The sequence below is a fragment of the Pristis pectinata genome, chromosome 14, assembly GCF_009764475.1.
Source record: "Pristis pectinata isolate sPriPec2 chromosome 14, sPriPec2.1.pri, whole genome shotgun sequence".
NCBI lineage: Eukaryota > Metazoa > Chordata > Chondrichthyes > Rhinopristiformes > Pristidae > Pristis > Pristis pectinata.
Genome location: NC_067418.1, coordinates 23,987,555 through 24,013,695, shown reverse-complemented (window position 1 = coordinate 24,013,695; position 26,141 = coordinate 23,987,555). Strand labels below are relative to the sequence as shown.

The 26,141-nt window shown below is 40.5% G+C and overlaps 1 protein-coding gene across 1 annotated transcript in view; it reads right to left on the bottom strand.

Annotated features, from left to right (window-relative positions):
• The window catches only part of LOC127577808 (ankyrin repeat and BTB/POZ domain-containing protein 2-like), a 157,547-nt gene that overhangs the window by 4,519 nt on the left and 126,887 nt on the right, over window positions 1-26,141 (bottom strand). The window contains exons 5-17 of the mRNA XM_052029386.1: window positions 25,079-25,231; window positions 23,377-23,542; window positions 20,470-20,559; window positions 20,256-20,357; window positions 17,526-17,622; window positions 13,296-13,431; window positions 11,651-11,877; window positions 10,048-10,226; window positions 9,702-9,807; window positions 8,775-8,877; window positions 7,410-7,500; window positions 6,632-6,700; window positions 1,442-1,555 (exon numbers count right to left, since the gene is read on the bottom strand). Coding sequence (XP_051885346.1) covers window positions 1,442-1,555; window positions 6,632-6,700; window positions 7,410-7,500; window positions 8,775-8,877; window positions 9,702-9,807; window positions 10,048-10,226; window positions 11,651-11,877; window positions 13,296-13,431; window positions 17,526-17,622; window positions 20,256-20,357; window positions 20,470-20,559; window positions 23,377-23,542; window positions 25,079-25,231 — 1,633 coding nt within the window. The remainder of the gene's footprint in view (window positions 1-1,441; window positions 1,556-6,631; window positions 6,701-7,409; window positions 7,501-8,774; window positions 8,878-9,701; window positions 9,808-10,047; window positions 10,227-11,650; window positions 11,878-13,295; window positions 13,432-17,525; window positions 17,623-20,255; window positions 20,358-20,469; window positions 20,560-23,376; window positions 23,543-25,078; window positions 25,232-26,141) is intronic.

Here is a 26,141-nt window from a genome sequence, read left to right as displayed (position 1 = left end):
TTGGATGAAAACGTGGATGGGTGGGTAAGTAAGTTCGCAGATGACACAAGGATTGGTGGTGTTGTGCATGGTGTAGAAGATTGCCAGAGGATACAGTGGGCTATAGACTAGTTGCAGATATGGCTGGAGAAATGGCAGATCAAGTTTAATCTGGGCAAGTCTGAGGTGTTACACTTTGGGAGATCAAACGTAAAGGGAAAGTACAGAGTTAACAGCAGGACCCTTAACAGTATTTAGGGTCTTGGGGTCCAAATCTATAGCTCCCTGAAAGTGGCTGCATAAGTCGATAGAGTGATAAAGAAGGTGTATGGCAATGCTTGCCTTTATTAGTCGAGGCACTGAGTTCAAGAGTCAGGAAATTGCAACTGTATAAAACTCTGGTTCGGCTATATCTGAAGTACTGCATTTGATTCTGGTTGCCCCATCTTAGAAATGATGTGGAGGCTATGGAAAGGGTGCAGAAGAGGTTTACCAGGGTGCTGCCTGGATTAGAGGGCATGTGCTATAAGGAGAGGATGGACAAACTAGGGTTGTTTTCTCTGGTGTGGCGGAGGCTGGGGCGAGACCTGATAGAAGTTTATATAATTATGAGAGGCAATAGATAGATGGCCAGTGTCTTTTTCCCAGGGTCGAAATGTCTAATACTAGAGGGCATGCATTTAAGGTGAGGGGGAAAAAGTTCAAAAGAGATGTACAGGAGATTTTGTTTGCCCAGCAAGTAGTGGGTGCCTGAAATGTGCTGCCAGGGGTGGTGGTGGAGGCAAATCTGATAGAGGCGTTTAAGAGGCTCTTAGGTAGGCACAGGAATGTGCAGAGAATGGAGGGAGGGATACTTGTTTAACCTAATGACACCTAATGCCTTCTGCCTACACTAATTTAGCTAATGACACCTAATGCCTTCTGCGTAGGTAGAAGGCAGTAGGTGTCATTAGCTAAATCAGTTCGGCACAACATCTTGGACCAAAGGATCTGTTCCTTTGTTGTACTGTTCTATTAATATTTGAAGTATGCTTCCTTGTTTAGATCAGTATTTTCAAATAATTTTAGTCATGTTGTCTGATTTTAGCACCTTACTCCCTGCCATGCTACAGTGGGATTATTGTTTGTGTGGTTGTTGATTGTAGGCAGCAGTAATTACAGTTGGGAGACCTTCAGAGTCTGCCAATCATTTAGTACTTGGGCAAAATATCAGTGGGCAATGGAATGTTATCAATACTTGTTTAACCCTACCCAATAAGGTCAGTGTTTTTGGGAGAGGTGTGGAAGTAAGGACATTGATTTTCTGCTGTAAATAGACAACATATTTAAACCCGTGCAGCACAAACTATTAATGGGTGATGCTGACTGAGAACAAAGTGACCAAGCAAATTCCTTGAGGTTTTCTATTGCTGATTAAGTTAGATGAAGGAAAGTTCTTTAAAAGAAATATGATTGAAGTTACCTTAGCATAGCAATAAATGATGACTGCATTCTCCAGGTTCATAATTTTGGCACACATGATCTCACAATGTCTCTGCAATGCTTGTAGTTCAAACAGGCTTGCTGCAGACAGTAGCTTAGAAAATGAATGAAAGAAAACTCAAAATCAATTATTACATATTTTATTATATCTTTTCAACAATTGGTTGGTATGCATTACAATCTTAATGGGGTAGCAGTCCAAAATCTTCCTGCAGCACTTGTTAGCCCTCTCCTCTGTTATAATTATTAAAATGAATGCTTTGTTTAACAGTAAATGCTGAACAGCTTAGGCAACATCTGTAGAGCGAGACTTAATACATCAGGTCTGACATTTCTGACAAAGTCAGAGCAGGGCTGTGGGACATGCCCAGAAGACCACACTAAAACTAGTAGAAAGAGAAAAACTGAGCCAAAATGATTACATCTGTTCCTCTTTCCAGAGATGTTGCCTGACCTGTTAAGCATTTTCAGCATCTGCAAATTTTTTTGATTTTCACTCACTTCTTCTCGTCTATGTAAGTAACAGCAATCCTTTGTATGTGAACATTTTAGTAAATCCCTTCGGTACCCCTTCAAATGTCTTCACTCCATAAATATGGTACCCACAATTGGACACAGTATTCTGGCAGGGCAGAGAGCAATACTTTACATTTCTTTGGTATTGTTTATTCTCAGTGGCCTGGGGCAGTACTTGGGACAGGACACGTTGTTTACCTGCAAGCTGTGCAGTTTCAATTCTGCAACACCCTTCTTTTGACCAGATTGGTTCCCAATCAGATGGGGAGTATTCTCGAGCAGGACTATGGGTCTTTGCTGGGTGAGGGAGGACTTTTGATACTCTGTTCTTCCCACAGCGGAAGACTTTCCCAGGGCACCAGCTATAAAGGGTGTCAGTTAAAATGGAAATTGAAGGCCTGCGTGGTGTTTTTACAATGCCACCCCATCTGCTCAAAGCAATTGGGCTGCTTTTACTTTAAATTCCAGAGGTGGTTGGATTGAAATCGACATCTTGACACATTTAGACTTTTTCTTAAGTTATTCCCTCACCTGTACTCAATCCCAAATGCTGTCTGTGGAAAATACTTCCATATGCTGTCTATAAAACCCAGGATTCCATTTACTTTTTTTTAACTGCATTGTGTTGTCGCCTTTAGAACATCTGCATACCAGGAATTGCACAAGGATCATCACCATTGAATTAAGTCAGAGCTATACAGCACAGAAACAGGCCCTTCTGGTCAACTTGTTCACGCTGACCAAGTTGCCTAACTGAGCTAGTCCCATTTGCCTGCATTTGGCCCATGTCCCTCAAAACCTTTCCTATTCATGTAACTGTCCAAATGCCTTTTAAATGTCATAATTGTACCCACCTCTACCACTTCTTCTGGCAGCTTGTTCCATATACTCACCACCCACTGTGTGGAAAAAGTTGCCCCTCAGGTCCTTTTCAAATCTTTCCCCTCTCACTTTAAACCTATGCCCTCTCACTTTGGACTCCCCTACTCTGATTAAAAGACTTTGGCTATTGACCATGTCTATGCCCACCCTGCCCCTCAGCTCCTGTACTGAATATTCTGACCAATGAAGGCATGCGTGCCAAATGCCACCTTCACCTACCTGTGTTGCCACTTTCAAGGAACTATGTACCTGCAACCCTTGGTCTCTGTTCTGCAAAGCTCCCCAGGCCCCTACCATTTACTATGCAAGTCCTGCCGTGGTTTGTCTTACCAAAATGCGACACCTCACATTTATCTGAACTATGTCTGCCATTCCTCAACCCACTGGCCCAGTTATCAAGATCTTGTAATCTTAGATAACTTTCTTCACTGTCCACTTTTCCACCATCCACAGGCTTACTAACCATGCCACCTACATTCTTATACAAATAGTTAATGTCTTTGAATCCCCATTTTTATCCCTCCATGGAAAAGCTGCTGAACTTAACACATACCTGAACAATTGAGCTAAAGTGAAGATAACCAACTCTCTTCAAAAGGAACAGCACCAAAGGATCTGTATCATTCACCATATTATAGTACCACTATATACTGTTAATCTGTCACAGCACTATAAATACCACAGATTCTTACAAATTCCATCCAAAAATCCTTTTTCTTCCTTGCTGCTCAGTCTGCATCATTTGGAATGTGTATGATAATCTTAACAGCAAAGTAACTAAAATTGACATTCTCATTAATACAACAAACACGTGCTGTTGTGGCTGGAATATTTCTTTATAATATAATCATTGCACTATTGAAGCTTGATAAAAATCTGGTCATCCTTACAGATGGTTTTATGATTGTTACTGTTAGCAATCTCTCAATTAGCAGCTGTAAATCATAGCATTTTTCAAAAGAACATTTAGTTTTTAGCCAGATGAGGAAATGTTAATAATTCTACTTAAGGGCTATTGAATCACCTGATACCATATAAAGTCCCAACTTCTGTTTCCTTGGGTTGTGTAATAATAGTCTCATCATCCCAGGGTCGAATGCTTCAACAAGGCTAAGCTTTAGTTGTAAAAGCATCCGGGGCAGTACTAGCATGGCAGCATTCTATCTCATTGGCAAAAGCACTACTTTGATGAAGTGGAAAAAACAACAAGATGCTGGAGGAACTCAGCAGGCCAGGCAGCATCCGGAGAGAAAAACAGATGGTTAACATTTCGAGTCAGGACCCTTCTTCAGGACTGAAGATAGGAAAAGGGGAAGCCCAATATATCGTTGGGAGAAGCAGAGTGGTGATAGGTAGATGCAGGTAAGAGAGTGATAGGCAGACGCGGAGGAGGAGTGGAGAGCAGATCCACCAGGGGATGGCTCAAAAGTATGAATGCAGGCACCCCGTGGGGGGAAGAGGGGAGGTGAGGAGAAAAAAAGAGTTGGGGGGGGGGGGTCGTTTGGTTTATTAAAGTGGGAGAATTCGATGTTCATGCCATTCATTGACCTGTAAGGTCCTAAGACAGAAAATGAGGTGCTGTTCCTCCAGTTTGTGTTTGGACTTGGAACAGCACCTCATTTTCCGTCTTGGCACCCAACAGCGTAATGGGATGAACATCGAATTCTCCCACTTTAAGTAAACCAACCCCCCACCTTGCCTCTTTTCTTTTTTTTCCCCTCTCTCCTTTTCCTTTCCTCTCCTCTCCTCTCCTCCCCCCACACCTCCTGCCTCCATATCTTTGACCCATCTCCTGGTGGATCTGCTCTCCCCTCCTCCCCCACATCTGCCTATCACCACCTTGTGCCCACCCTGTCTCCCCTCTTTGGTCCACCTATCACTGCTCTGTTTCCTCCCCCCCACCCCTTCAAATATACTGGGCTTCCCCTTTTCATATCTTCAGTCCTGAAGAACGGTCCTGATCCAAAACATTGACTATCTGTTTTTCTCCACGGATGCTGCCTGACCTGCTGAGTTCCTCCAGCATCTTGTTTTTTTCATCTAGATTCCAGTATCGCAGTCCTGTGTTTCTCTACTTTGATGAAGTACTGTAGGATGGCCAGTGCTCAAGAAACTGTACCCTCTAATATGCCAATATCTTCAGACAAGGGGGGGGGGGGTGCATTGGGGAAGTTGAGAGGAACACAGTGCATCTGAAATATGCACAAGGAAATGTCATATTAAATCAGAAGTTCTAATTTATCTTCTAATTTCTCTGTATAGAACATGTGGGCTTCTAAAAATCCTTCACATTGCTATATCCATGTTGATTAAACACAAACAGTACACCTTATTGAAACACATTAAGGTTGTAAACCATCTAGATTTCAGTTACTAGGTCAATAAGGAAGAATACAAATAACCTGCTGAGGTGGTTTCTGAGAGGAGCTCTTACTGCTTGATAACATCATTAATATTTATAAAGCCAACCATAATCTAATTTTCTCAGAGCTTTTCATCACTAAAACTTCCCAGAGGTTTCCTGTAATATTGACTGCCTCTGCCCCTGTCACATTTCATCTGCTTGCTGAAATGGCACATCCATGCCCTTGTTAACTCTTAAGTTGCCAATTCCAATGCTCTCCTGCTCGCTTCTCACATACATAAGCACATACAAATCTCAGCAGTCTGTATCCCAAGTTACACCAAATTTCACTCTCCTATCTGCAATGGTCCATAAGAATTTCCGTCCTGAGGAGTCTCAAAACGCTATTTTAAAGCATCCAAAGCTTTCCCCTTAATGCAGGATCGGTAACTGACCAACTCAGATTAGAATAAGATGGAATATCTTGTCTGAAAGCACTGCCTTTTGTTCTCTCGTTGTCTTTGCAGTTCACAATTCTGCCACTATAAATATCCATCATCATGATTTAGACCATGAAATGCCTGCAGACTGTTGAGACTGGAGGAAGTGGGAGAGCGGATAGATACATTACACTTGAACCTAGATTTCCACTAACATTCATGTTCATCATCCTGAAGCAATTAAATCGTGACAAAGCAGAAGCTGACCAACAAATTTGCCCATTCTTGTTGAGGGACCTTGTGCCCTCTATGACTCAGCACCACACAGGGCTAACGATCCCTAATTGATTCTGCCTGTAGAAAATCCGCATCCTGAATGAATCATACATCTTCACGTTATTTACACTGCATTTATTACAAGTAGACAATCCTTTCAGCTCCTAACCTAAATTGTGCAATACCATGATGTTATAATTCTTGAGCATTGCTGCTGGCAAAAAACAAGGTCACATTTTAAGTCAGTTGTACCCAAAATAAAAAGTGTAGAATTTTGTTTCTGAAAATTGTGCAAGTATTATCTCAAGTCTTGCTCACCCATTCCCCCTGAACTGGCTCCCACTACCTCAAAAATAAAATTCTTATCCTCGTATTTAAATAGTTAATGATCTATCTCCCTCAGTAACCTCCAGATCTACAAACTATTTCCCTCACCTCTCAGAGTGAACTCCTGCACATATCCCTCTCATATGCGCGTGCCTGCCTTGGCCGCATTCTCTGACATTCCCACCTCAAATACTACAGCCTATTCACTCACCTCTGTGCTTTAAGACCTTAAAGATCACACCTTTGAACAAGCCTCTCTCTAATAATCTTTTAAAAATTTATGTCTCAACAACTGCTTTTTGATTGTGCTGTGAAGTACATGGAATATTTCACACAGAAGTATTTGTACTATCTAACAATCATTATAGATGCAAAGTGTTCTTACCTCCAGCACATCAGAAATAGGTAAAGTTATTGAGTTGGTATCGCCATAATACAAGTACTGCATCATCAGCTGGAGGGGCAAGAGACAGCTCAGATCAGAACAGCTTGAAACAAAACTATCACTTTCTGATGTTTTTAAAAAACATCTTCGCTATATATGCACTTTAACACCATGCAATACTATCCACATCAGAAAGTAATTGCTTATTATTATAAATGCTGTGTATAATTGGTTGTGAATAGTTGCTGTTAACTAGTTAATGTTAATAGACAATACTTGTAATGGCAGTGAACAACACAGCAGAGTTCAGTCTTGGCATACAGTGAAACATGTCTACAGCCTCACAACAACTTGAAGCCTTTCCAGCTTTTAACAGAAACATTCTTGACATTGGCACAGTGTGTTAGCATACTAAGTCACAGAGTGGAACCAAATGTGTTCGTTCAATGATTGTTGAATTGTGCTCTGATTTTGCTGGAAAGCCATGAGAACTGTTGTTTTTGAGAAGTGGCTGCAAAACTTACCAGTCAGCCTTCCCCATTCTCGTGCAATCTCTGGCGACCAATTATATACAGTCATAAGCAAAGGCTTGGAAGAGGGAGTTCAAAGACTCATAATGGAGGACAAGTTGGAGGACAAGTTGAAGGACAAAGAAAAAAAGAGAGAAATCTGGGGAATAAAGACTTCAAGGTGACAATAAAATGAATGGGACAATTTTATAGCACAAGTTGACTGCAACCAGCATGATTCCAGGGCACTACAGTAAAAAGATACGTACCTGGAAAATGTGGTATTTAATTTCACTGATCTCTATACACTTGCAAGGCAGGTTCTCCAGAGATGTCTTACTAGTCAGCAGCATTTTAAACCTGGAGTGGAAGAATTGGTACCAGTTTCTTGTTTAACAGTCCTATAGAAATAACATTCTTTCCATAATTTAAAATCCCTTCTTTCATTCCCATTGCAATATGCATCAGTCGTCAATTGGAAACTCATTCTGAGCACAAATCTCAGTGGTTTGATTAGTGGAGTGAGTGGTTCACACTATTATGCCTACCCTCAAAGCAACACTTAGCTTTCCCATTACTGAGAACTTAACATACGAGAAATTGCTGGATGACTTTGCATAGCAAAAGTCTGCAACACACAGGCTTTGATACACAACATTGATGGCTGTTTTGTTTTTAATCATACATTTGTAACTTAAAGTAGAACCAAGGAAATTTTAATTCATTCTTGGAATATGGGCAAGGCTGTCATTTCTAAAAACAGAATTTTCCCATTCTTAGTGTTACTTGCAAATGTTAACAAGCTTGATGATGCATCGTGATATTTTGTTTCTACTCTAATAATTAGGGTCCAGTTGCTGCACAGGAGAATGCAGGTCCGTTCATGCAAAGGGAAGCACCAAATCATTGAATTGTACGGCAAAGAAACAGACCCTCTCAGCCCAACTTTGTATGCCCTACCAGAATTTGACTTCCCAAAGCGCATCACCTCACACTTTTCTGGATTAAATTCCATTCAACTTTCCAGCTGATCTATGCCCAGACAACCTCTTTAGCTACCTTCCACTCCATCAATTTCATGTTGTCTGAAAACTTACTAATCATACCTCCTACGTTCTCATTCTAGTCATTTATAAATATGTTACAAACAACAAAGGTCACAACAACGATCTTTGCAGGACACTACTTGTTACAGACGTCCAGTCAGGAAAAAAATGCCCATCCACCACTACCCTCTGCTTCCTATCACCAAACCAATTTTGGATCCAAATAACTTGCGTTGGATCCACCAAGCAGGACCATGTCAAAAGCCTTACTAAAGTCCATGTAAACTGTGTCTACTGGTTTAGCTTTAAGATGAGAAGAGGAGATGTTTTTTGATTGACCCACATTGATGATGTTACCTTTGCCACTGGTTGGGGATTGAGAGGCAGCAGCTGAGGTTAAAAACAAACGAAATAAAATGTTGACTGTTTCCCTTTCCATCGATGCTGCTTGAGACTGCTGGATTTTTTTTAAAAATCATTTTCTGTTTTTTTTTGTTTTCATCAGCTGTTGGGGTTTATGGCTCATTGGCATTTCAGGAGTAAAATGGACATGTATCAAAATCATCTATTTGTGGTGCTTTATCATACCTGTTTGAGGCAGTAATTAGGAGAACTTTATGTGCATAAAATGGCTTTCCTTCCACCAAGAATGTTAAATCTGACATGTCTTTATTATTCAGAAAATGAGGATCTGAAAAAGAACGAAGAGAAAGAATGTTTAAACAGACGGTTAATGAAAATGTTCCTACAAAGTCTAATGGTGATGATTGAATGTCGTGTAGAGGACATTATGCAAAGCATGTGGAAGGAGGATAGACTGATAACTAAATGTAATTTAGTGGGAGTTTATAAGGGATGTGGGTTTTAGGCAACATTCCTTTGTGGTAGGGAGGGGTGTGAAAGGGATGGGAAGAATGTTTTCTCAGAAGCCACTTGATTTGAACTACATTCCACTCTGAAGTAAAAGGTTTTGTTCAATGGGAATAATCTGATAAAGCTGAGAATTTCCCCAAGGGTGCATCCATTAATATATTTCTCTGTCTCAAGTATATGTGGTTATTCTGATGAATTCCTGGGATGTCATTTAGAGAAATAATGCCAGCTCTTAGATTCAGTTGCAGGCTCTAATGCATTGCTGGTTCAGATCAGGAGGACAAGGGGGACAGTTGGGGATTCATTGTTCATCCTGGCAGTCCTCATTACTGTGGGGAAGATATCCCTAGATCCCATTTCCAATGATCATGCAGTGATTGCATTTGGAAGGTGAGTGTGTGCCAAAGTGAGGGCAACATCATCAGCAGCTTTGACAATTGCATTGTCTGCCGACAATCACAGGCTTGATTTTAAACTGTTCTTGTCAGGTAGGATTTACCTCACCCAATTCTTATCCTGATGTCTTCAATGGCTCAGAAAGCAAGGGTGAAAACTTGAGGTGTATATTCGTATGAATCAGGAGAAGGCAGAATATCAAACATCTCTCAGCGCCACCCAAAATTTTGAGTATTAATTACATACCTAATCGAGCAGGTGGGTTACTCTTTATCTCAGGGATACTAGGGATAGGACCATTGCCATAACAGTGTATAAAGATTGAAGCTATCTGCTGATTGACTGCATCATTCTGTGGGGGGAAAAAAAGCACAGAAATAAAGGCTTAGGAAAACAGTGACCAAAATCTGTCAAATATTGTCATGTTCCAAGCCAAATATATTAGTTTCAAAAATACTGCCACATATCCTCTAATCCAGAAAGGTTTAATAATTTAGTGAGGAAGATGGTGAGTTGTATGTATCCTATTTCATGACATCCTTGGGATGCCTCATTATTTTCAATGGAATATTGTAATAAAAATGCATTCTACCTTGCTAACCCTAAGAATATCAAACATCAGTGGAAGTCCCTCTTGAATCAACTCTTCATTGTAGTCCTCCTCTTTGATAGTAATGAATTCCCGTAACAGATACTGCATCACAGGATATCTGCACTGATGATATGAGGTCCTCAGGGATTCAATCCACATATGTAGTTTCCAGGGGACACCTATATAAAGAACAGAATGAGAAATGAAATCTAATCACCCTTAAAAACAGCTATTCTGAATGTTTGAAGGTTACCTTGACATTTAGTCCTGCAATCAAATGTACTACAAAACAGGATCAAACCATCTTAAAAGGATAGGAATTAAAATCATTTAATGCAGCAGATTCATTCCAGAGACCTCAGCACATGGCCTGGGTTGACAACAGTCCACCAGTGAGTAAGTAGTTTTGGAAGGTGTTACAATGAGGCACCATTTACCTATGAAGGTGGATTGAAACAATGTCCCAAGAGAGTATTCCATGAGAATGGGAGTTATCCTCATGTCCTGTCTAATTACCAGAAGACTGCAGCATGGAAGTAGGCTATTCAGCCCATGCCAACTGTATGCAGGAGCAATTGGACTTCCCAGGCTCTCCTTAAAGTCTCACAGTTATTTTTCTTTTCAAGTACTTATCTCATTCCCTTTCCCTATTATTGAATCTGCCACCACTTCTCTCACTCTCCCTCAACCCTTTCATCAATGGGAACAGTTTTCCCAACTCTACTATCCAATACCTCAGCAGATCCCATCTCACGTTCCTTTGAAACTAGGAGAACAGCTCTGCACATACCTAAAGCCATACATCCTTGGGATTACCCTGATAAGTCTCTTCTGCACCCTCTAAGGCCTATACACCTTTCATTAAGTGTGGTACCCAAATCTGGATGCAATACCGCAGTTGTGGCCAAAAGATTCATCATTACTCCATTGCTCCTGTACTTCTATTTATAAACCAAAAGCAAAATGTTGCTGATGCTGGCAGTCTTAAATAAAACAGAAAATGCAGGAAATACTCAGCAAATCAGGCAGCATCTGCATATAGAAACAGAGTCAAAGCCTCAGGTTCATTGTCTCCCCTACTTCCAACCATCAACATCAGAACAATTACCTTGTTGCTGTTTTAAGATCTTGTGTGCAAATTGACCAGGCCATGGACAAAACAGTAATCCATTGATCATGAAGCACTTTGGGTCATTTTGAGTACACAATTGCAAGCTTTTTATTTCTCAAAAATGCCTTTTTTTTTCCTTAGCTGCAAAGCATAGTACACAGTGCAAGCAGATACAGACTAGGAAGAATCAAGTTCAATCTTCAGGCCAGATTGAGGCCACTAATTCCAGCTTGGTCTGGAAGCTGCACTATAACAGGCCTTGAGGAAAAACAAATCACCGCGAATCATCCTCTTTGTGATTGTTTCCAGTGATCCACAATGGGAAGTGTGAATACAGAAACAGAGTAACTACAGATACAAGCTAAGCTTCGGGATAGAAAGCCTTCTGAATTGAACAGTCACTTTGGAAATTACGTGAGAATCATATGAAATTATATTTTAGCATTTTCACAACATGAGGTAAAACTACTAAAAAGATGTCCGATATCCTACCAAGGTTCCTCAGCTCCATGGTAACATCAAGATAGCCATGTTCAGCACTGTAATACATAGCTTCTTGTAAAGCCTTCATTCTGGCTTTGCAGAGTTTCACTTGTCCTTCATTTATACTTCCAATACTTGAGATATCACTCTCAACTCCCTCTGCTAAAATTTCTTCCAGAGAAAGCACATCAGTTTTTGGAGCTTGGGGCGGTGTAAGCAACTTCCGCAGCACATTCCTGGGTCATGAGAAACAATAGCAAGACTTAGTTATTAAAGCAAGCGATAGCGATATTTCATTGACTTTTTAATCCGAGAAATAGCAAAAAAACACAAGCAAAATGTTATTTGTGATTCTGCCAGCAGTAAAGTTAATGTGCTTTGTAACAAAAAGATTATTTTACTGAATACTCGTCCTACAACACTTATAAAGCCAATAAAATGTTCAGTTGTCTTCACTAACATAAAACCTTTACACTGCAAACAATCCCCACTGATAACAGACAAACATGCTGGAATTGCACAAAATCAACATCTGAAAGAAAAATAGAAAATGCTGGAAACAGTGGGTCAGGCAGAACAACAGGATAGACTGAATATTTCAGGTCAAAGGCCCTTCATATTGACATAAGTGAAAAAAAAAGTTTTAGGTTGCAGAAGGGGTTGGACAAAGGGAATACCCCTGATATTAGCTATCAGCCAGATGCCTTTGTATACAGTGCATCACCATGGCAGCCTTTTCAGAGATATTCCCTTTTTCCTTTCCATCCTTCCCCCTCCCTCTCTGCAACTTAAATCCAACTTGTTTTCTCACTTACCCCTTTCTGATGAAGGGTCTTTGATCTGACATGTTAAGTCTGTTTCTCTTTCCACAGATGCTGTTCAACCCATGCTGGGAATGTTCCCAGCAATTTTTGTTTTTATTTCAGATTTTCAGCTTCTGGTTTTTTAAAATAATATTTCTAGTCTGATCTATCATTAGGATTTTAACTAATTTATCCAAAACACTTTTTTCCCTCTGATACTGACTGATCAACGGCTTGACTTCCATATTTTCCATTCATATTGAAGTTAATGAGTAATTTGGTATGAACGTCATCCTGTTTCCCACACATCTCCACACCGACTGCTTTAAGTATGATTTGATAGCCCAGTTCTTTGTTTTGCATAATGTACTCCACTAGCAAAGAAAGTGAAGTTTTCTGAGACAAGATTCTGCAGATGCTGGAATCTGGAGCACAAACAATCTGCTGGAGGAACTCAGCAGGTTGAACAGCATCCGTGGGCAGAAAGGAATTGTCACCGTTTCGGGTCGAAACCCTGCATCAGGACTTAAATTTAAAGTTTTCTGAATTAGTCTTACTAATAATAAGCTGAAACTACCAAGGAATTCATTGATAACTGCACAAATAAATTGCTTATTTTATTCATGTGATTTCTCTAATATGTCAATGTTGCATTAATTAATGCTGGACTCTGTATATTTTTACCACCCGCAAGCTCACTAAATTGGATTCTACAACAGCTTTTAGTAGAGGAAAGAAACAAACATGGTATCTGGAAAGTAGAACAGTGTAATGTTTCACACTGCCCTGTAAAATGTCAAGGTCCCTCAAGCTATGCCTATTCTTTCATTCACCAATCGCCCGGCGGTTACCTGTGTCCGTGGGCAGCTGCGTGGCTGAAGCAGTTCATATCCTCATGCAGCACTGATGTCATCCCATTTGTGTCGAGTACATTCAGTAAAGGATCCGCACCTCTACTCAGCAGCAAGCTAACCAACTCGTAGTTACCTAGAAGAGCACCAAGTGGAATTTTAAGTAACTCTAAAACAGGCAGGACATTGCAGCTGTGTGCCAATGCTAACCTCACACCTAATTATGTAGAACATTGGTTTATTCCGAGTGGTGGAATATTAGGTTGTGTTTTCTGGCCCTTTGTGCATTTGGGAACGAGTCTGTTTCATATGATCTTCTGATATTGGCATCGTTATTTATTCACTGAGGGGAAGGTTCTTCACATCTCCATCAGCTACTCACACTCACTTCCAGGTGATGCTTAACAGCAATCTTCACTATAAATCCCAGTTCCTTTTCCTTTGTGTAGTCCAGAGGGAAGTATGGCTGAGCTACCCACTAGATTTTAGAAGATTGCCTGTATCATTTTTAAGAGATGTGGGTGTTGTTGGCAAAGACAGCATTTTCTGCTTCTTCAGTTGTCCTTGAGAAGGGGATAGTGAGCCATCTAAGTGAACTGCTGCATTCTATTTTAAAACTAAACTTTAAAACATGTATATTGAGGATTTGTGTGCACAGAGATTATCCACACAAGTCAAAAAAAGTTTCTTTTTCCAAAATACCTACTGTTTAGCCCTAAACAACCCAGTGACAATGAGTATCCAGTGAATTTTACACAGCTGAGGGATGTCAAATAGATTAAGGTTTGATGCACCACCTCCTCATTCCAGCGTTCAACACTGAAGCATGCACCATGAGCAGACTAACAGATGGATACGGAAACGCTTACAAGCTGATTGGCTGGCCAACTTCCATTAACTTCTGGTAAAACGATTTTGATTGAAGAATACATTTTACATAGTGGAAAAATGTTTAGAGTTGTTTAGCTACAACAATGTAATAGTGCTCGACCCTGTACAACTACAAAGAATCATACTGAAAGACTCCGGTTACAATGAGAAACATAAAGGCCCTCAGCTTGGGAAATATACAAGCAACCAATCGAGAATCGCTCTCTCTGTGATTGCTTCCTGTGATCTATAATGAAAAGTGTGAACACAGAGACATTGCGCAATGACAGGTACAAGCTCTGCTGTTATGCTGAACAATTACTCTCCCTCCCCATTATTCCAACACGGACCTGAGAGAATGTCAATGATTATTGCTGTGAAATGAAGGCAAACAGACTCAAAGCCCACAATGCCTGGCAATACTGGATTGAAAGGAGAAGAGATGATGATAAACCAGTCAGGAAATAATTATAAGACTTTGAAAGCCTGAAGGCTGTGAGAGGAACAAAGACAGTCAAAGCACAATTATCATAACTTTTCTGTAAAATTAGCAGTGTTTTTAAAATTTCCAATATAAATGTTTTACAATCTGTTCTTTTAAAGCAATATACGATTTGAAGATGCTGTTGCCATTGCTCTGCTTAGATGTGTTATATACAGTACATACAGTCAATTGAGTATTGCAAAACTTGGTGCTGTGATTATAGAGGTGAAGCTAAGGCTACTGGAGCTGCTAGCCATGAATGAATTACCTTCTTTGCTCTTGAAAAGGTTACAAGTAACTATATGGCTTACTGTTTTCTTACAAAGTGATGGTTATACTTTCCACGTTCAATAATCTACACTAGTGTTGTCAGCTGTGTGGCTGATATATTAGAGAACCCAGAAATTGTTATTTAAATGATCCATATCAGATAAAAGTCCAAAATGCTGCAGATCTGTAAAGAAATTTTAGACATCAATGCGGCTAACTTAGAGCTTTGTTTGAGTGCTGATTTCCTGATGGTCTGCATCTTATCATCTAATAGAAACCAGAAGATATTATTCAAGGTCACTGAATTCCAAGGAACATCTGTGTAATATTATCATGATTTGAGGCAATAGGTTATTCGTTATCGAGTTTCATCATACATAACATTTCAAAAGTCAAGGGCTCTGGTTGTGATGAGCAGAAAGAGAGTAAACATATTTAAAGACTTTTATAATCTTATCACACAGAACCTTCAGCAATTTTCTCCCAATTGTTACAATGACTTCTGACCTATCTTTAACTTTCTTTCAGTCTACTGTTTGCGGATAATACAAAGCTTAGTGGCAAGGTGGGTTGCGGGGACGAGGAAGAAAGGTTTTGGGGCAAATAGACTAAGTGAATGGTCATGGACATGCAAAATTTAACTTAATATTGAAAAATGTGAGTCATCCACTCTGATAAGAAATGTAGAAAGATAGAGAATTTTTTTTAAATGGTGACCGATATGTGTCGGAGCTCAGAGGGACCTGGGTTTCCTTGTACATGAATCACAAGGTTACTATGCAGGTTCAACAGGCAATTCAGAAAGCAAATATAATGTTGGCCTTTACTGCAACGGGATTTGGTTACAAGACTACAGACATTGTGGTCCAATTACACAGAGCCCTAGTGAGACCTAATCTGGAATACTGTATGCAGGTCTGGTCTCCCTACCTTAGGAAGGATATACTTGCAATAGTGGAAGTGCACTTGATTGATTGATTGATTGATTTCTGGCCCAGAGATATTCCATTTCCCCTGTTGATCCCTCCCCTACCCCTCAACATGTTCTCTCGATATCCAATTATAGTAAAGGGTCTTCAACCTGAAACATTAACTCTGTTTCTCTTTCCACAGATGCCCTCTGTTCTGTTGAGTGTTTCCAGTATTATGTTCTTATTTCTGATTCCCAGGCTGGTGGGTTCAAAATATGAGGAGAGATAAAGGAGGCTGGGGTTGTACTCCTTCAATTTGAGAAGAATGAGAAGTTATCTCATTGAAGCTTACAGAATTTGTATGCCTCTAGAGAAGGCAGATGCAGGCAAGATGTTTCCCTTGTCTGTGGTGTCTATGACCAGGGATCACAATCTGTGTCTCAAAACAAGAGCTTAGCCATTCAGGAGAGAGATAAGGAGGAATTTCTTCACCCATGGAGTGGTGAATATTTGCGAGGTCCAGTTACCGAGTAGTTTCAATGCAGGCTGACAGATTTTTGGCTAAAGGAAATCAAGGGATTTGGAGTTAGTGCAGGAAAGTGGCGCTCATCAGCTACAATCATATTAAATGGGGGAGAAAGTAGAAGCGGGCTGAATTCTGCTTCTATTTCTTATGATATGTTCTAATTACATGTGCTGTTCTAATTTGGCCTTACTTTGTGACACTGCATTCAAATGAAATATGTCACTACAATGCAAATTGTATACTCCTTAGAAGGATCCTATCAATTCAAATGCATTGCTCTTCCTGAAACCAAAATATTCCACTTTGTTGAGGTGCAACAGTAAACTCTCCACAGTACAAACCTGGCTATCAAATTAACTGTGACCAGAGGGTCCTCAGGATACTACTGCACTCTAACAAATGCAATGTTACAAAAATGTTCAAGTAAACTTAAGTTATAAATGTCCTGAGGAGGCGGTGTCTCTTTAAGCTTGCAACATATTAAAATGATGTCACTTCCAAATGACATCACATCATAAATCACTTCCAAAAACGATAACAGATTTATAGTTATTCAAACTGCGCTGCTGAATTAAAATAGCATTGTTTGAAGTAAAGCTCTTGTCCTATTATTGGCTTTACCGGTCAAATGGCAAAAATGTGGTCTGTAAATAATTCCATTTAAACTATATGTAGCAGTTGTGCAGGATCCTGAATCAAGCTGAGAAATTGATAGCATGCCTCTTCTCTCAGGGTCATTAGCTTCTCTCTCTGTCTTTAAACTGGTTTCAAATTTACTTGCTTGCTAGATATTCCTTTAGCAAACAGATAAATGAATAATAAACCAGGCACAGTGGTATTCAATAGAAATACAGTGTCAAATCAATACCAATACCCCTTAAACAAGATTCCATTTAAGGTAATAGACGCAAATGTCCTGGAATCAATTAAGAAATAGTCTGGGCTGTGATGGGTGGACTGTCAGTTTGTTCTGGACGGATGACCCAGCATGGACTGACTGGGCTTTCTTCTATTAATCTTGGGAACTTGTGCAGGTGATACATCATCTGAGGCATTCCAAACTACTGGGAATAAAAGACAGGCCGGAGCTTGTGTAGATGAAATGGAAACTCCTACTTTATCAAACATAGGGTGGGTGGAGAGGAGAGGGAAGTGAAAGGAGAGATTACCTGCTGCTGAAGCTAGCTGAAGTGGTGTCTCGGCACAATTATCTTCCCCGGAATTAATGAGGGCACCTTCCACGTTTGCTCCAGCATCAAGCAGCAGCTATAAAACGCAGCAATAACATCCAAATGAACAACTTCCATTGATAGAGAACTTGCAACATAGCAAAAACACTCAGACAGTTCACAAGCATTAACAAACAAAATATAAATGCTGAGACACTTTGGAAGATATCAAGTCAATGATCAATATTTGGACAAAGAGGTATGTTGCAGGGAGCAACAAACAAAGAAACTGAGGTGGGAGGTTTATGCAAGGAGTTTCTGAACTTGGGGCGTTAGGAGTTGAAGAAGTGGCTACCAATGGTAGAGGAATTAAATTTGGGGATGAGCAAGTGACAGAATTAGGGGAGGGCAGGCATCTGCTTTACAAGGTTAGAAGAGATTTCAGAGGTGGTGAGGGTTGAGACCATGAGGACTTTGAAAGTAAGGTTGTGAAAATAAGAATTTTTAAATTGCGACAAGACAAGATATGGAGTGGATGCAAGTTAACAAGAAAGGATGATGGGTGAACGAGACTTAAGAGGAGTTGAGAACTAACAGAGTTTAACTTTGGATTGCCTCAAATTTATGGAAATTTCAGCAAGGGAGGTCTGTCAGCAGTGTGTTGGAATAGTGATGGCTAGTGGTGGCATAGGCATGGCTGAGGGCTTCAGTAGTAGATGAGCTGATGAAGGAACAGAGCCAGGTGGTACCACGTGAGTGGCCAAAGTAGTCCTGGTGATACCAGGGATAGAAGGTCAGCTTGGGTTTAAATGTGTTACCGATGGTGTCAAAAACCTACTTCAGTTTCAGACAGTTGCCGTGGAATGGGATGGAATCTCCAGGGAGTGAGGTTTATGCCAAAGACAATGGGTTTAATCACAGTATTTTACAGCAGGAGATTTTGCCTTGATCGGTACCGGATGAAGGCAATGAACAAAGAGATGAAAACTAATGAAGAAAAATTTATTTAGGGATTAAGAAAAAAGAAATCAAGAAACCCATTAAGAGAAATAAATAAGTTCATATTCCTCCCACCCCCTCAGGACATGACCTCCAACAAGTGTTTCCACAGGCACTCAGTGCCACCTTATTCCAGCATACAAGTCACCAGCCTTTATGTGCTAAATGTGGTGGCTTCTGCTGCTAAGTATTCAACCACAGAATGTAATAGATGTGCTTAATTCTGATATCTAATGTCCAAACCTCTGTGTTTCCCCAAGAAGTTATGGTGCAGCCTTTCACAACCACCCGGGTCAGCAGGTACGAGAAATTACAGAGAAATGTACATAGATCCAGAAACAGGCAGAACTTATTCATATTCAGACTTGAGCCTGTCTGTGTACACTGCCAAAGCCATGGATTCCAATCACTTGCTATTTCGATTTTATAAATGATAGTATAGGTAAATATGTGTGATATCTGTGCATCATTATGCTCAAGCAAAAAAGAACCCTGAATAAAATACACACACATTTGCGTTATCCACGTTTTCCGTTTTACCTTGCACACACTACATGTTACTGCTGTAATGACCATCAGCATAATTATTATACAAACCACCCATAAAACCCTCAACTTCAGAGCACTGCATATTGTTCATGGTCTTGCTTTCATTTCCCATTGAAGGTCATTTGCACCAACTTCTCTTGCTTATTTTTTCTTGTATTTATTTCAGCAAATTATCACTAGCCTCTTGCATTGCCCCTGCTCTTTTCAAAATATCCGCCATCAACTCTATCACAAACAACTTTAAATTCTGCATTCAAATTTACTAATCAGGTTTTAACCCTTGAAACACAAAAACTCAGGTACTCAAGGCATCCTCTAAGACTAGACGAGTAAGCTCTAAGATTTGCATGTTTAGAATGGAAGACTATAAGACATAGAACAGGAGGATGTCTTTCAATAAAATCACAGCTGATCCAACTTTCCTTAAGCCCTGCTGCCCTCTCCTCAAAACCTTGTTTCACTTGTTAATTAAAAATGTCTCAGCTTTGAACCTGTTCACAGATTTGGCCTCCACAGCTTTCTGAGGCAAGGAATTCCAAATAATTCCAACTTCACAACCTCTTGATTGAAGAAATTCTTTCTCACCTCAGTGTTAAATGGGTACCTCTTTACCCTCAGACAATGCCTTCTAGTCCTAGACACTCCTTTGAGGGGAAACATCTCCCAACATTTCCCGTCAAGCTCCCAAAGAATCAAGTTTCAGTAAAATTGCCTCTCATTCTTGCGAACTCCAATGAATACAGATTCAACCAGCCCAACCCTTTCTCCGAAGACAATCCTGCCATTGCCGAGATTGAGAAGCTTTATGGGGGAGGTTAGAGGCAGTTGATAAAGGAGAACAGAAGTTTGGAACGACTTCTGCTTCTTAAGATAGCTTTAAAGTTGTCACAAGATTTGCCAGTTAGCTTTATCAAAGAATGACGATCTGGTCCAAATCAAGCAAGTTTGAACTTTGGGCTTGCAGTTATTTGTTTAAAAGAAGTAGCTATTAAACTCTTACATGGGAGTGAGACACACTGGAGATGAGCCAGTTATCAGATCTACCATAATGTATTACCAGAGAGTACTGTTATGGCCCATAAAAGTAACTATAACAGTAGCCAGCTGGGAACATTAAACATGTGGGGCAAGAACCATGGCTATCGAACCAACTCAGTCACTTAGCCCAGTGTTTTTTGATACCTGAACGACAGGGATATGTCCGTGCAGTACAGCAAAGGTGAGGGCTGTCCAGCGCCTGCTGTCTGGGTGCACCGAAGGATATCTCTGAGTATTCCCGGGAAGCTGAGGAGATGAGATGGAATATTTCATTATCGACGGATATTTGAAAAATCCAACAAGGAAAACTGATGGTTTCTGGCAGTCAGTTACTTTTGTAAAATAAATGAAGACTCACTGAAAGATCCAAGTTTGCAGCAGCATCAATTAACATCTGGACCATGGCTTCATCCCCTGCAGCACAGGCGTACATAAGTGGTGTCATCCCCTGTACAAATGTAGCTCAAGAACATCAGTGGGAAAATGGCCAATCACAAGCAATGCTTCAACGTTAAAACACATAATAACTAGATAGAGCTTGTCAGCAACAATGCTGGGGTTTTGGAAACACACAGAAATTATACTTGGATTCTTGTTATAATCTAGATCACAAATCACCTTGAGTTACTTGGTCAATAAATATGAGGTTTAGTGATTTGAAGCATAGCCATAGCTTGCTTTACACTTGTCACTGGTCTGCTGGTTTGTCATACCCCACACAGTGCACTTCCCCTCAGATGAAACTTAGTGAATTCAGGAAAGTAGTAATTACAGGTCAATGCCCAAAGACCAACTCTAGAATGTAGAAAGCTACTTTATACAAATCATCTTGCTTACTGGATTTCTTGTCTGTAAAGCTTTGTTGCAAACCTCCAGGTTTTGATGAAGGCACTGGTACAGATCCCCTTCAAACCAGAAGAGATTAACTCCTCTTCAGGCTAGTCAGTGTCGTCAGAACCATTGCTACCAAATGCAATCGTGTATTATTGATATTCATCATGTTTTTCTTTTATAAATTATGTTCTTGCTCAATAAGCATGAGACCAATCTTGCTGGCCCAGGTCTGCTGCCCAGAACCATCACACATTTCCCACAACAGGCTAGCTCATTGGAGGTGTTTAACAAGGCGGTGGATATGTTTTTGAAAGATCAACGAATTGGCAAAGAAGAGAAGTTGAGGCCTGGGATGGATCTGCCATGATCACATTGAATGGTGGTGCGGGTGTGAGGGGCTGAGATCTGCTCCTGTTTTCCCACGTTCTTAAGTATTTACTTGGTCCAGATAAAGAGGGACTATCTCGCTGGCCTAAATTGTCCCAGGATCTAGCTACATGTCCTGAGTAGAGGCAGAGCCTTTGACAGTCACTGAGGAAGTCGCCTTGAACAGCCAACCAAACTTGACCCCAAGCTTTGCCAGCTGTGATAGTTTTTAATGCCTCTGACATTCAGACATTCAAAAATATCAAAAATGAAGTAAATTATTAACATTTTTAAATAAGGTAGAAACATTTCATTAAGAACATTAAATCAAAGTAATTAAAGAACAGAACTCAGCTCCCCCTTTGACTTTTAATTGCAGTCCCAAATTCCCATGGAAATCAAAATAGGTTTCATATTCCCCACCCTACCTAAGAAAACGTGTTGGGGAATCTCGGCAAGATGGAGCTCTGCCTCTGTTTGTCATGAGAATTCCAATGGAAAATGTATTGACAGATGTGGCACCATCTATCCACGAAGTTCAGGACTTTGAGATTTGATATCCTGTGCAAACGGAAGTCTGGCATTTGAGAGGAACAGCACTATATGCATCTGTCTGTGAGATACAACCCTATGTACTTGAACTATATAAAGGCTGAGAAAAGAGAAGGGTGGGGAAATGGCAAGTCCAACTGACCCGGGTGAGGAATTAAGTAGCATCCCTACTAGTGGACATCATTTAGTTAAACAGCCATGTCCCTGGGTTGACAAGTCTGTGTCACTCTTTGCATTCCTCTAAGTCTGACTACCTACCAGGCACACTATCTTCTCCCTTCACTCCTGCAATAATAGTTGCCTTCAGTCATGTAGGCCTGATGATATTAGATGACAGACCACCAGGGGAGATCTACATTGAGCTGAAAGAGGGAAAATACTTTGAGAGACCAGAATAAACATTTCAAGGACACCCAAAAATTATCCTTGAAGCAGTTCGACAGTGACCTCTGAAGTCTTGGAAGGATCTCTTTAGTGATCACTCCACTGGTGTGTTCTCATCTATACTGAGTGGAAGAGAAGTGTGAAGGCAGAGCAGAAGCACTAGCCCGATCAATCTCGCAAGAGCAGCTCTATTAATCTCAAGCCAGCACGACATCTCTTGCTTAATGTGCTTTATGTAGTTCAAAACATTAACTGGCACTCATCAGCCTGTGCAGCACAATGCAGCTCCCAGGTTTGGATGCAACAGAACCAGCATTTCATTGAGGGTCACCATCTTTATATCGTTCTATTTATAAAGCCCAGGTTCCCATGTGCTTTTTAAATAGAAATGCTGCCACCTCTAAAGATTTATGCACATAAACATCCATATTGCTGTTCCTGCATCTCCTCTAGAATTGCGACCTTTATTCCGCTGCCTTTTCTCCTTCCTATCACAATAGGTCACTTCACAATTCTCTGCGTTACATTTCTTCTGTCACCTGTCTGCTCATTCCACCAGCCCGTCTTCATCCACTCCAACTCTATCACTATTCTCCTCACTGATAGACCACATTTGCAAGCTCTGTGTCTTCGACTAAATTTTGAAATTGTTCCACGTACAGCTCAGTTCAATTCCAAAAACATACTGGCTGCGGCATTTTCTCCATCAGATAGGAGTAGTTTGTTGGCTACAAAATGTTTTGGGATGTCCTCAGATAACGAAAGATGTAATGTAAATATGTCTTTTTTTTTTACCTTTTTTACACAATCTGGTGCTTCTTTGAGGGCGTTCAAAGATACTTCGACATGAATGTTACACAACCCAATTATAATTACGCACTGACTCCATGGGAGAGAGATTAGTCTTTGGATGCTAGAGCTATACATGGAAAAGTATTGGCTGCTCACTAATTGAATTTGTCCTATTGACCACACTGGAATTGGACATTAGGAGGTGATTACAACAGCAGCTGATACCCTTACATCTGTTTAAATCCAGTGACAAATTTCTCCCTTATTAACTATGGTTAGAATTCTTAGATGTCACCATATCGAATAAGTGAAAATCAAGAAGGGAAGCAAGTTTTACCTGGTTGTCCATGGTGTTGACACCATCGATTCCTAAAAGCTCTATGGCCTGATTCACCAGATCCGTTCTGCCACAGCTCAACATGCGAAATCCAAGGTCTTGCTGGAACTTGGCTGTGGCGGCTTTTGCATCCAGTCTACGAAATGAGCTGAAACAGTCCTCGGTTCTAAGCAAATGTATTACAAATGTTTGCATGGGCTGCCAGAACAGGCTAATGCAATCAATTAAAAAACACTTAATATTCCTTCCCTTCAGCATTTTTCTTCCTTCTTTCCTGAAGACATTGGCTTTTTTTGTGGCTGGAATACAATTTGCAAGAGTTCCAAGCTCATGACAAATTACTGGGTAACTTGCCCAAGTGTTTTGTTTTCAGATGTATTCCTGCATAGGGAGTCTTCTACTAGGTTGACCTCAATCCTGTCCTTGTACAGCAGGCACGCAGATGCACTGCCAGCAACAGTCGGTGGGTGGAAATCAGATCGTTCCTTCCCTACCTCGAGGGGGCTAGCCGCAGGTGGGGTTAAAGTAGCAGTACAGTATCAGGGATCTCCTTCGTCTGTCTCTCTCTCTTACAGCAACAGTCGGTGGGTGGAAATCAGATCTTTCCTTCCCTACCTCGAGGGGGCTAGCCGCAGGTGGGGTTAAAGTAGCAGTACAGTATCAGGGATCTCCTTCGTCTGTCTCTCTCTCTTAAAGCAACAGTCGGTGGGTGGAAATCAGATCTTTCCTTCCCTACCTCAAGGGGGCTAGCCGCAGGTGGGGTTAAAGTAGCAGTACAGTATCAGGGATCTCCTCCGTCTGTCTCTCTCTCTTATTCACGACCTGATGGAATTGACTTGTTGAGAAAGCTTTGCTGAGTTTCTATGTCCTTTTCTTCTACTGCTGGTTTATGAAGCTCTGAGCAATGGTGCTGCATGGAGACACTTTGAGAGGCAAAGCTACAGGTGATGTGCTGTAGCCTGTGAAGGCAGATACTGCTGCAACCACCCACATTTTCCTATCCTGCCTTCCGCTAAAATTTCTGCTTCATTTTAGCTTTAACTTAGCAGCACTAATTATGGGATCAAGAGGAGACAAATCTCAGCTATGATTCAAAATTGTTTCTGAATCTGTATGGGAGTACAGAGTGGGTCACTGAACATGCAAATATTCATGATGTGCACCAACTCTGTTACTTTAGGCTTCTTTAGTTATGCTGGTTTCAAAACACATTGCAAACCATAAAATGGAAATACAGGAAGAACTTCCCATTATATTTAAGAGCCCACTAACATAAAGCAACCAGATGCATGAACAACTTCTCCTTTGAACGCACTTCGTAAAACATACTGAATAACAATACACAGCACCCCGCTGATAAGGAAGACTATGAGGAAAGGATGTTTGGGATTTTTTAAGCAGCTAACCTATCATAATCAATATTAGTGTAAACATTTAACATGTCTCTCTGAAAGTCAAAGCATTTGAACAGTAAAATCAGTTTCAAAGCTCTTCTGAAAGTTGGAATTAGACACAAAATCATTCAGGTCATCCTGTTGACTTTCAAATCCATGGTCATCTTTACGTCCCAATTAGTGCGTCTGTGTTTCCCCAAAGTCTTGGTATTGCATTGTATTGGGCCTCTATCTACATACTGTACTTGGTACAAAGACGGATGCCCCTTTCTCTACATTTCAGCTCATGACAAAGGAATTGCACGTACTTGAGTTGCCGTGGTTCACAATCTAGTCCTGGTAGCAGCAAACGAGCTGTCTGTCTCACATCATCACTGTCGACAGTTAGACTGCGCCGATGTTCGGCATGCGTGATGGCTACTCTCATCCACTCCATTAATGGAGGCAGCAACATGAATGGCCTAACAGAAGGTACAAGAGAAAAAAACCTCGACATTAAGTTATAGCAAAAGCAATTTTAGCAATAACAAACATCACCCTTAATGCACTAGGCAGACCACAGTTTGAGGCAGTGCCCAGTTTCAGTAACCAGAATGCAAAGGAAATAGTGTTAGACTTTATTGAGAAAACTATCGGGAGGCTGATCTCTGGAGTCTGCAGATCAACTAAAAAAAGTTGGGTTTTCAGATTCAAGTTGTGGTACGCCCAAAAGAAAGTGAACTATCAAAACAGTTTTAAGAAGTCGCTTTAAGGGGATTTAGATTCCTCTTTTGCCAATTTGATCCAATGTCCCTTGTTCCTACTTGATGCGGTGTATTCAGCATTTCTTGCTGAATACACTGTATGCTGCATTTCTTTATAGTTCTATCCAGTCTCCACTTTTCATGACTGAAGAATGAAGCTTTTCCAGTCTTGTAATTTACCTAAAGTTTATCGAAAGCCAATCAGTGACACAAACATAGATGAACGATGAACTCTCCCACTATTTGAAAAAGGACCACAAAGTGTCGAGCTTCAGTACAATAAGTGACCCCGCTGAAGTACAACACATAATGGGTCCAATAGACAAGTCACTGTTGTTCTTAAAAACACACGAATCATATCTTGCTCTTGTACCTTGCACTCCAAATAACAAATTAAAACCCAATTTAGAAATAAACAAAGAAAACCATCAACACCCACCCTCAGCACAAAAATACAAATGCTGGAAACCTAAAAACAGACAGAATACTTTGGAAATGCACCGCAAGTCAGCTAGTCTCTGCATAGTTAATACTTTAGAAGTTCAGTCCTTAATTAAAACCAATAAAATGAAAGACAAGCATTTTAATAGAAGCAAATCAAAGGGAAGGGTGACAAGAAAAATGAGTG